General features: G+C 38.2%; 1 protein-coding gene and 1 pseudogene across 2 annotated transcripts in view; both read right to left on the bottom strand.

Annotated features, from left to right (window-relative positions):
• Window positions 1–12,362, bottom strand: part of LOC308556210 (uncharacterized protein) — a 91,800-nt gene that overhangs the window by 43,798 nt on the left and 35,640 nt on the right. The window contains exon 13 of the mRNA XM_081135381.1: window positions 10,168–10,267. Coding sequence (XP_080991507.1) covers window positions 10,168–10,267 — 100 coding nt within the window. The remainder of the gene's footprint in view (window positions 1–10,167; window positions 10,268–12,362) is intronic.
• Window positions 5,184–5,542, bottom strand: LOC308555592 (NADH dehydrogenase [ubiquinone] 1 alpha subcomplex subunit 5 pseudogene; annotated as a pseudogene). Its single transcript has one exon. The product of its transcript is annotated as an NADH dehydrogenase [ubiquinone] 1 alpha subcomplex subunit 5 pseudogene (transcript).

The raw sequence follows: 12,362 nt of genomic DNA, 5'->3' as shown, positions 1-12,362 counted from the left end.
AAAATATAATACCTTATAAAAATACAGCAAGAAAAATACTGTAAGAAAACAATAAGGGTTTGGCATATAAGAGTATCTTGTCTGTACATTAAGATGATCTTTGAATGTTATCTTGATATTTAGGTAGTTGATACATTTGTAAAAGGTAAGGAAGGAATCAAGAAACTATACTGTGGGAAATAATCATAAAATTAAGTTACTCAGAAGAAAAAAGTTAACTTTCATTTATAATATAAAATTCTTTTATGCAAGCATGCAATAGTTAGGTGAATTTCACATTATATTAAGAGTACAACCAGCATTGAATACTTATGTATATTTCACTTTATACTATATCCTCATAGTATTCTAATACTATATCGGGCCTTAGAAGTCAACTAGTCTAGTTTTCTGACTTTACTGACAAGAGAACTGAAGTCCAGAGAAGTTGAGTGATTTGATGAAAGCCACAGTTAGGCAGTTGTAGGACCAGAACTCAGATCCCTTGGATCTCAACAAAATGATTTTTCCACTACCCCTCCTGATAAAGTAAAAAGTGGCACTCAGAGCAGACACTAAGTAAAATGCACACAAATAAATATTTAATTGCATTCTTTTATGAGAGAGACTAATGAGGGAACCTAACTTAGATTGGAGACGTTTTCTCGGTGGAAGTCACTGATAAAAGAAGGGACTAAGTAAAGGAAATAAGCATTTCAGGCAGCAGGAAAAAACAAACAAAGGCACATGTACTTTCTCATCTTTGAGGAGAGAAAGGACATGGCATTTAGGAGGACTGAAAGTGGGCTGGAGTGTGGGGAACAAGAAAAAAGTCCCCAGTAGGCTTTCTGGAGAGACAGACAAAAGCTGGCCCAAGTGGGGCATGTGGTCCTGGACTGGATTTTCTCCTTAATGCAAAGGAGTCACAGAAGGATGCTAGGCAGAGAAGCCAAGTGCTCGTATTTTGACTTTTTCAAGATCCCTCTTTAAAAACGTTTTTTCCTCATCAGTGTGTCTCCCAGTGTTCGGTTATGAGAGTTCAAACTGTACAACACTGTTCAAAACCGAACATTAGATGTCAGTGCTTTTATTCTGTGACAGTGTGATATTGCAGAGAAATTCTTCTTCTGTCACACTGTTTGTTCAGCGCAATCACCATATATGCTTAATCCTTAATCATTATTTGCATTATTTCTTTTTCTCAGTTTCCTTGGATTATAGTGTCTCTGTTACTGGTTTCTAAGAGCCTGTTTATGACTAAAGATGTTAACCACTTCTCATGCATTGCAAATGAAACACCATGCTTTCTATTATTTCACTGTGGGTATTCTACTTTTTGGTTGTACTGCAGTTGTGTATTGAATATAATCATGTTTAAAAAAACAAAACAATGTTTTTTCCCCCTTGAATGTACAAACTATTAAATTCAATGAAAGGGTATAAACATTATCATCTCCCTCTCTCTCCTGTCCTACAACCAACCACCCAGCTTTCTGTTCGAGACCAAACTTATTTTTTTTCTCTTTTCTTTCTTTCTTTCTCTTTTCTTTTCTTTTCTCTTTTCTTTCTTAACAAAAATTGTAGTGTACACATTCTCCTGCATTTTGTCTTATTCCCTTAACTCTCTCTGAGCAGTTTTCATATCAGCTCTCAAAAGCTACATAGTATTCAAATGCAGATATACCACTGTTTATTTTAAATCACACACACACACACACACACATATATATATATATGTGTGTGTGTGTGTGTATATATATATATGTGTATATATATATATATATATATATAAAATTTTGCCCTTCTAAGATACTTGAAGGATGAATTCCCAGAAATAGACAAGTGGGTCATAAAAGCGCTACATAATTTTAATTTTGACAGATATTGCCAAATTGCTCCCCAAAGTGAGTGAATTAACTTATACTCCCACCAGCAACGTATGAGTGCCTATTATCCTACAGCCCTTACAAACACACTATATTATCAAAATTTTTGGAAATTGACAATCAGATAGGTGGAAAAGGGCATTTCATTGTAGTTACTCTTTCTCTTACGATGAGAACAGGCGGCGTTCATCGAAGGGGGTGAGAGTGCAGGCCGGCGGCCGGCGAGGAGCTGCGCAGCAGGCCGCGTCAGGAGTGGCGGGGTATGGGGGCGGAGGGGCGGGAGGGCACAGATGCTCACCACACGTGCAGGTGCAGCCGACAGAATGTGGCCACACACTGGGTGTGGGGATGAGAGACAGGGAGTGTCAAGGGTGACTCTGGGGTTTCTGAACGATGATTTAGAGGAACAAAGGACTTGAAACTACTTAAATGTCCATCACAGGGAATTGTCACATCCATAGGACAGGCTCTAACATGGCTGTTGAAAGGAACTGAGGACATTAAGAGGCATGAAACTATAACATATTAGGTTAAAAAAACAAGGTTTCGAATACTATGACTTGCATGCTATCTGTGCAAAAAATGGAGACAGTGTACACGAAACTACTGTCTGTGTTGAGCGAGAACAAGGCGTTGCCTATAAATGCCTGTCAGGCACGCGGCAGAGAAGGGCTTACAGAAAAGTGTTCACCTTCCAGAGCGAACTGGGGACTAGGAGGTGGGTGAGCAGCTGACTTAATTCTCATTTGATTTTGCTGTGGTGTTTGAATTCCATACCATGTGTATGTACTGTCTTTTTAAAAATTAAAAAATAAACAGAAATAAGACCATTCATCTCAGCCTCTGCCGATCATGCCGCGCTTTTTCTGCCCCTCGGATCTGCGCTCACACGCTGGTGACACGGCCCCAGCCAACCTCCACGTTTCCGAACTAATTCTTCACTAATTGATGCTGATGCCTTTTAGAAATGTTGCAAGCCTCATGGGAAAGCTGCTGCCTGACCTCTGTACGCCTGATAATCTTAATCTGTTCTGTCTAATAACAAACGATATCGTGACTTTTGTTTATCGCTCCTGCTTCCTATTCTTTTCACTGGGTCATCCCAAGTTTTTCTCGCCCACAGAGAACTGCACAGAAACTCCGGGTAGCTACTATATAATGTTTAGGATAAGCAGCAGCTTGAATGAGATTTTTAAAAATGAAGTCAAGAGAATTTTAAGGAGTAGAGTCTTGATAGTAGATATGCCCTTTTGACCTCTATGAGACCACAGTATAGAAATGATCTGTCCATGACCTACCTTGATCCCTGAGAGTTCTCCCTGCCCTAACTTGTTCTGTTATAGAAAAGAAAGTGGCAAAATTAAATTTTAATGATGGCTTTTCTACATGCTATTACTGACATCTCGTTACACAAAGTTAATTTGGAGTAGTATCTGTCATATTATCAAACTACCCGGATCTGGACCCTGGGTTTGTGCACAAAGTAGTAATATGCGTTCACAGTATTAACCTCCAATCTTGGTTCTGCTGAGTTCAACTACATGTTTTTAATTATTCTATTTCCTCTAAATTCAGAAGATAAAACCAAAAGGAGGGAATGTAGCAAACTGTTAAACCAAGGACCTTTCTTAAAGTGTTTTCCAACACACTTATGAGATCAGTCATAATATTTATATGTACTCAAGCACTTTGAAATCTCAAGCTGCTTTAACCAGCTGTCATTTTGGTGTCAAATTCCGGTCATTTTAATGTGAAACAAAGGTCAACAGAGGGTCTGTCTTATTCTTTTCCTATTAGAGAAATACTTTATAATTACTGAACTTTGCCTAAACTCCTAACAATAAGTCCCAATTGCCTACTCCTGCTATCTGGGTCACATGGGATTTTATGACTGTTCACAAATAAAATACATAGAAATAAAGCAAAGTAAGTGTCAAATTAATAAAGTATTATCAACAACCAAAAATATACACAACCCAGTACAGTCTATGCAAATTTGGCATTGATTATTAAGAAACATTTATATCTAAGACTGATATCCAGTATGTACACAATGCCAATTCAATTTTCTCTGTATGTAAAATAAGATGACATAGTCATTTTTTTATTGCTTATTCTAGAAATTACACTGTAAAGATCAGTACAAATTTTGCTAAATTGCTGGCCTTTTAAAAAGATTTATTTCTAAAGATTATTCTCTGTTTGTTGTAACCCCAAAATAATACTATATTTTCGGCCAACATACATTTCTGCGTTTTTTCTAGAATTTTGACTTTCGCCTTAAAAATTTTTGCTAATCCGCATCAGGGTAATGAATTGTACAGGATTATTTTATTATAAGAATTAGCCATCATATTTAAGAATAAGGGCTTATAATTATGCATTCAAACCATGACAACTGAGGAAAAGTATTTCAAGGTACCCATCTGGTTCTATTTAAGTGAGGTTTAGCCCTTCCAAGTGATACATTCACTCAGTTCTATTTTGTTATTTGCGCCTAATTCATTCATTGAACATAAATGTATTGAGAATCCACTATGAGCCAGGCACGACTCTTGCTACTGGGGAGTTGATAGTGAATTGTAACTATTACTTACCTTCCTTGGAGAACTTACATTTTAGAAGGGGGAAAAAGACAGTAAAGACATGACACATAAATAATATAGTTGCAGACAGTGGTTGATAAAAAGAAGGGTAGCAGGTTAGAGAGTAGCTCAGAGAGGTGCGACTTCAGTTGTGGTGATCAAGACAGGCTTCTCTCTATCTTTTTTTTTTTTTCTTTAGAGAGAGAGGAAGGGAGAGGGATAGAGAGATAGAAACATCGATGGGAGAGAAACATCACTGATGGGCTGCCTCTTGCACCCTTCTGGGGGTCAAGCCCATAGCCCGGGCATGTGCCCTGACTGGGAATCAAATGGTGAACTCCTGGTCCCTGGGCTGATGCTCAACCACTGAGCCACACTGGCTGGGCCCTCCAAATTCAAGCATAGCATTTCCATATATAAGATATATTTATTCACACCAACTACTTTTCTAATGATTAAAGCAATGATATTCCTCAACTTGCAGCATCTAGTTTCAGCCCCGGCCACTTGACTGAAAGTGTTTTGGTCAAGATCACCAGCACCATCCTTACTCCAAAATCAAATGGGAACTTTTTTTGGTTTTTACCTTATTTGACCTTTTTGTCGCATGTGACACCATGGCCAGTGCATTGTTTTTGAAATACTTTCTTTCCTTGAATTTTTTTTTTTTTTTATATAACAGAACATTTAATTACATCAGTTTCCCTTCAACACACAAGTCATTTGGTGATGATTACATTGGCCATTTCCATTGGTGGCAGGAGGCTCTTCCACTAAAGGCTCCCATGGTTTCCATTGTACCATTTTTCTCGCCAGACTTAATTCATTTTCAGCCTGAAGAATCACCTCTTCTATTTGGCCACCCTGAAGATGGTCTTCTAATTTTTTAACATCTGGTTCCACTTTAACCATATCTAGCTTTTCATTTGTTATCTGTTCAGTATATTTTCTATATGCTGAATTTTCAGGGATTTGCTCAAGAACATCAAGAATTTTTGTGTACAGTATTCTTAGCCTCTCATGAGGACTCTCACATACAGCCAGTCCCACAAGGCCAGTAGTCTTCTTCAGCAAGCCCGCCATAACAGCGCTGGGCAGACAAGGACACCTTTCTTCAAATTTTTAAAAGTCTCTGTCCTGGCTCTTCCCTCCTCTGGCAGGTCCTTCTAAGCTTATTTTGAAGAATTCTCTTTTGGAAATACTTTGCATGCTGATATGAAATTATTACCTATACACTGATGTCTCAGTGGCTCCCTACCAGATATCTCCCAAACCTGCTTCTTCTCCCATGTTCTCTTTCTCTGTGAGTGGCACCACCACCCACCCAGTGGTCCCAGCTGATTCCAGAATGATCCTTGATGCGCCTCTTTCCCTTGCTTCTCAAATTCAGTTCAGCCCTGTAAATTCAGCCTCCTAAAGGTCTGTAATCTCCCTTACGATGAAAAGGGGGGAATAAATGCTGGGATAAATAGTCATAAAAATAAATTTGATAGTCATTAAAACCATTACATTTCACTTATTAGAATGAATATATCCCACTTTAGAAGGTAAGGAGTGATCGCTGATCACTTAGTAAACTATGCAAATGTCTAATGACTATGCTGTTAACCTGAAACCAATATAATATTGTATGTCAACTGTAATTCAAAAATTTTTATTTTTACTTTCAGTAGGTCAGATGGTGATAAGCACCCTCAAGAAAAATAAAGCAGAAAAGAGAGACAGGATGTGTAGAGGATTTTAGGCAATATTAAAAAGGAGGGTCAGGTTGTTCTCCTGTGTTTTCAAAACTGAGTCTGGGAAAGAGGACTTCTTTTCTTCTGTGATCTCAGAGTGGTTTGGATATGAGCCTGGGAGCTATCAGGGGCTGCTGCTCCAGCTTCGTGGAGAAGCTGGTCTTTACAGCTAAGGAAGCTAGGAGTATAAAAAGTGCTTATTGTCTATTGCAATAGAAATTCAAAGAAAGAAATAATTAAGCAGGCTATGTATAAACACTAACTCCACCTATATGGATTGTCCACAAGAAAAAGGGTATAAAATACATTCAAGAGCTCTGACGTGACATCTAAGTATAAAATCTAATTAAACACAATCTAATCCAATCACTATTTTAATCATCAGGAAAGAGAGGCCAAGAAGACTAAAACAATTTAAAAACAAGACCTTTATGTAACAGTGTTAAAGTAAATTCAGATATAACAATGCAACATTATTGAAATATCCAGATTACTGTTAGGATTTACTGCAATTAGTTTTCTCTACTTACTATGCATGTGCTTCAGATTATAAAACCAGAAGCTCATTTGTATGATGAACCAAAGACTATCGCATTGATCAGCTAAAACTCTTCACATATTTCCCACAATCTGATTGCCAACACTGCATTCCACATAAATTTTAGGGTGAGCCACTGATTTTTGATTCAAGGAGAAAATGGTAGATTTTTTCCCCCCTATTATACAAGCTATGTTCATAAAGTATAAAATCATATTGATTGCTAAAGACAAAATATATTTCAGTACAATAATATACTTTCCAAAGGAAGATGTTGTCTCTCTACCAACACAGTCAACACCCAAGAAAAAAGAGCAAGAAAAATATTCAAGAAAAATATCAATGTTATATTTTACGTATGACCTTTCAAGCCAAATCTGATTTGGCTTGGGAATATAATTTGGGGCAAAATGCCTGGCAAAAACTGTTAAACCACTGCATCCCTTCAAGTTCCAATTCAACTGCTTTCAGATTTCAGATCCTTCCCTGAAACTGTTTTATTGTTTGTTTACTATTAGGTCTTCATATACCTCTATTTGCTTTATCTCTGTAATAAACTTTTAAGCTCCTTGAATGCAGGGGCTCGGTCTATATGGCATTTGTATTGCCTACAAAACCCTCCACAACAATGACATTCACAAAATGAAAGCCTGAAAACAGATGAACAAACGTCACATCACATACTACATCACACTAGATCTTAGAATCTGCATTGGTCACAGATCGGGGTGGCTGACTGCTAAAACCAATTCTCTCCTGGCCATGCCTGTGGGACCCCTTCTCTGATTAAAGACTCCACTCCTCTGGCCACAAGAGCAGGCATTCAAACCAAGCTTGCCTGAAAGAGTCCTTCTTCTGAACCTTCAAAACTGAGTCTGGAAAGTTCTTTGCCTCTATGATCTCAGACACGAGCCTTGGAGCTATAGGGGTTGCAGCTCCAGCTTCATGGAGAAGCTGGTCTTTACAGAAAGCAGAGAGGGGATACAGTGTGAGGTCAGATGAGTCAGGCACTGCTAACGCCAGCTTCATCCCTGCTCGTCCCACAATTAGGTTGTAAGAGTGAATAAATCCCATTGACTTACTTTCACTAGTTCATGTAAGGATTCCATCACTGGAAGCCAGGATTCTAACTAATACAGATGCAGATTTGTATTACTGTAAAGACTCTTGGAATCTATGAGGTCCAAAACCCTCATGTTAGGTATTAGGAAAATGGATTAGAGAGGTTAAGCACCTTACCTAAAGTCTCACAATGAAATTGTAAGGAAATAGGAAACCGTGGCAGATTCTGCAGGCAGGCTCACCCTCATTCATTCTAACTCCAACATTTCCCAGTCTTCTTGCAGCTAGGGTGCCAGCATGTGACTAAGTTCCCGGAAAGCATAGGCATCTAACCAGAACTTGGGTGAGAAATGATCAACGAGAGGTGGGCACTGAATGCAGGGAGCTTGTATCTGCTGGGGATCAAGGTGGTGGAGCCCTGCGTTCTCCTGAGACAACTAAGGGGGGCTCTGTCACACAGTATCCTACCTGCCTGGTGCCGCAGAATCAATCTCTCTCTCTTTTGCTCTCCCCCCCCCCGTGTGTGTGTGTGTGTGTGTGTGTGTGTGTGTGTACTGTGTACTATCCAAACTGGATTTATGGCTCTCCCAAGATTCTGGGAGCCACCTAATAACTTTCAATAAATCTCTACTTAAACTAGCTGGAGTTCTGTTTAAGACCAAAAGCCCTGACCTACATAGGATCTGACACCTGGACACAGGGTGCTGCAGTCTGAAATATAGGACTGGATTACTGGGGGAAGTGGGGCTTACAGCAGCAAAGGCACAGATACTGACTGGAAATCAGAAAGCTGGTAACACTTATTATGCAATGATGTAAAATTTTGTCCAACTGCCCCACACTGTGCCTCAGAAAGTAGACTGTGTGTTGTGGTTGTTCCATTAGAAGAAACTGTAACAAAAAATCTGTCTTAGAATGAGGACATTTAATAGTACCCAGAATTCCTAAACTCCTTCTCAAATTCAGCATCACTTAGAAATTGTTTTTTAGCTATATCACAAACTAAAAAAACAGTGAACCATATTACGGATTTCATTTCTCTCAAACCTGAAGATTAATGGAAACTATAAAGGGACTATCTATGAAGTTCCTATGTTGAAAATGGCAATCTAAAAGCATCAATAAAAAAGTAAAATGATGAGCAATATGCAGTCTGAGAAGAGATAGGAGATTATATACTGTACAAATATTTCACTGAGGTCATTTTGCATTTTGCTCATGTGTATTGTTTTGCAGCTTAAAAATACTTTCACGTTTCTCTCCCACCCCTCCTTCCCCTCGCCCTCCCTCCTCCTCTTCTTTCTTTCTGTCTCAGTCTCTCTCTTTCCCTCTCTCAATCTCCTTTCTTAACCAGCATTTGTTATCTCTTTCTTTTTATAATTCTAACAAGTGTAAGGTGACATCTTACTGTGGTTTGATTTGCATTTCCCTGATGATGAGTAATACTGAGCGCCTTTCCATGTACTTGTTGGCTATTTGTAGGTCTTCTTTGGAAAAGTGTCTATTCAAGTCCTCAGCCCATTTTTAATGGGATTATTTGGGGGGGGGGGGTGTTGCTGTTCAGTTGCATAAGTTCCTTATATATTTTATATATTAACCCCTTTTCAGATATATGGTTTGCAAATATTTCCCAAGTCATAGGTTGCCTTCTCATTTTATTGAGAAGTTTATTGTCTAATGGAGTCCCACTTGTTTACTTTTGCTTTGTATTAATTTCAAACTGTAAGTCTTGCATTGCCAAAATTCAATTTCCCCATTTTTCGTCATGGGTATAGGAAAAGGGAAGTGGAAATGGAACAGAACTTTTCCCCTTGACACTGACATTACTAGAAAATTTTACTTCTCTCCTTAAGAACCAAAGGATGGCACTTGCCTTCTCTCATTTTACCTACTTCACCTCTTTAAGGCCCAATCTCTCCATATGTGCAATGTGGGAATTCAAGGCCTTTCAAATACTGTATCCCAATGAGAGAGTAAGTTCATTGGATTAGCAAAACTGAAGCCTTGAGAGGCCTGGTCCTGTGATGGTGGCAAGTCAATTTCAGCTGTGAGGGAAGAGCAAGGGCACTGCAGGAAAGGGTCCTGCATGCCAGGGTGGGTAGAGTGGCACAGGACAGCACGGGACCTGCTCAGAGAGCACTAGAAGAGACCATTCTGGGGAAAAGGGACCCTAATGTGGGGAAACTGGAACCCAGGGTGGGGCGGTGGCATGGGCACAGCAAAGCCATAATGAACTTTACCAGGCGGCTTTGTCTGGGATTATCACCTAAATCCACCATTTTGCATATTCAAAGGGATAATTAATGAATATTATAATTGATGATGGTGATAAGAAAGTAAGGGATTCTCAGAGCTGTAACTGCAAAAATATGTATACTTACCCATTCCAGCCACTGCTGGTGCAATTTCTCTTGAAAAAATTTCCACTGCCCTCCTCTCTTTATGATGTACTGAAAGCCAAAGAACTCCTTCACGAGGACCCTATTGACAAGAGTAGAAATTAACACAGGCAGAGGTCAAAATGAGGCACAAATCTGTATTTGCATACCATAAAAGAATATTTTTTCTGGACCATATAAATATTTCTGGTATGCATGTTTACTATAAGAAGTTTATTATTATAAGTTTTCCTGATTATGCCACACATGTCCACAAAAATAAACATCTTATTAAAAATAGACGATAAAATTCTTCGTCCCCTTGAAATTAATAATAATTATTTTTATCTTACAAATTTAACTTGACACATGGTAGAGATAGGTTGGAAAATTGCTAAATTGTATGTGTAAAATTCCTTTGCTGCTTTTTCCATTTATCTTCCCTTATACTTAACTGACCCCCATTACTTGCTTTCTTTTTTTTTAAAGGGTGACAGTTTCTTAGTTGTTGTGGATATGTTTTTATTGATTTTAAAGAGAAATGGAGAGAAAGAGAGAAACACTGATGCGAGAGAGAAGCATTAATCGGCCACCGGGGGTCAAACCCACAACCTGGGTATGTGCCCTGACTGGGAATCGAACCTGCAACATTTAGTACATGGGATGGCGCTCCAACCAACTGAGCCACACCGGCCAGGGTGATGCCCATTACTTTCTTCATATGACAGATGACTTTAGATTATATGTGTAAAATTGCTATAGCTGCTGAAAAATATCTGCAACAAAGATGACTCATAATCCTTGGGTACTTCATAGAATGAATCAGTTACCCCAGTTGGAAACAGAATTAACTATAAAAGTACATAAATAAAAACGCCACTTAAAAATTTTAAGAATTCAGTAATCACCTTTGAAACCTGTGGTCATCTGGAGGTTCATCAGAAAGAGTGAAATTCTGCCTGGCTGGGCGTGGCTCAGCGGTTGAGCATCGACCTAGGATCCAGGCGATCAGGGTTCGATTCCCGGTCAGGGCACGTGCCCGGGTTGCGGGCTCGATCCCCAGTTGGGGGTGAGCAGGAGGCAGCTGATCAATGGCTCTCTCATCATTGATGTTTCTATCTCTCTCTCCCTCTCCTTTCCTCTCTCTGAAATCAATAAAGATATATTTTTAAAAAAAAAAAGAAAGTGAAATTCTAAGGTCTAGTTCTGCCTCTTATTCTGAAGATCTGCTTGTCCTTAATTGTTAATTCATGTCTCTATAACTTCATTTTCCTTTCCAGTAAAATGCAGATCATATCAGCCTTCTAACTACTTCATAGTTACTAAGATGAAATAATGTAGCATTAGATGCAAAATACCTCTTCAAGTACAAATATGAGATATAATTACTTTAAAAAGAGCAATAATTAAACTTCTACTTTTCCCATTATGGGTACTGTCAATCTCTCTCTAAAACCAACTTAATGAATCTGACAATTTAATTATGTAACTAAACAAAGGTTCATGGGCACATCATGAAAAATAGATATTATGTTCTATTTTCAAGCAAGCTTTAATGAAGAGCCCTTCCAAACAACAGAGTAAGCGCTGGCTTTCACAATAACCTTTCATTTTAAGTTCTGCATTCACTAAATCTAATTCAGTCAATTAAATATGGCAATTAAAAAATATGGCAATTAAATCACCTAGCAACTAATAGAGCACACATTTCTATGTACAGTGAACTATCTACACTTTGACACCTGGTTCTTGTTTCTGGGTTTTATCAAGCACCTAAAATTTCTCATATAATTCTAAATAGCCCCTAAGTTTATATCCTGACCTTACCACACACTAGCCTACAAAATAAAACACAGGAGTTCCTGGCATTTCAGGGCTTTATAAAATGAAATGAGTAACAGGCTGCAAAAATTCTGAAACCAAGAATTCTTTCTCCAAAATAAAATATTTGGCCAGTATCTCGTTGAGCTTACTATTATATAGAATAGAAAGTTCCTAAACAGAAAAAAGTCTTAATAAAGATTTGGACACAGATACTTGAGATATTTAATATATCTAAGACTATAAATAACAATATTATTTTTCTCTTCTAAAATGTAATGAATTATCTTATGTTTACTCAAGTCTTCATAATCCAGTTACAAAGAGTTTACATCTTTTTAATCAACTCTACATAGAAATGAAACTCTTACTCGTAG

The sequence above is a fragment of the Miniopterus schreibersii genome (genome assembly GCF_964146895.1).
Source record: "Miniopterus schreibersii genome assembly, chromosome: 4".
In the NCBI taxonomy this organism is placed as follows: domain Eukaryota; kingdom Metazoa; phylum Chordata; class Mammalia; order Chiroptera; family Miniopteridae; genus Miniopterus; species Miniopterus schreibersii.
Note: the sequence above shows the minus strand (reverse complement) of the source record. Positions and strands in the feature narration are given on the sequence as shown.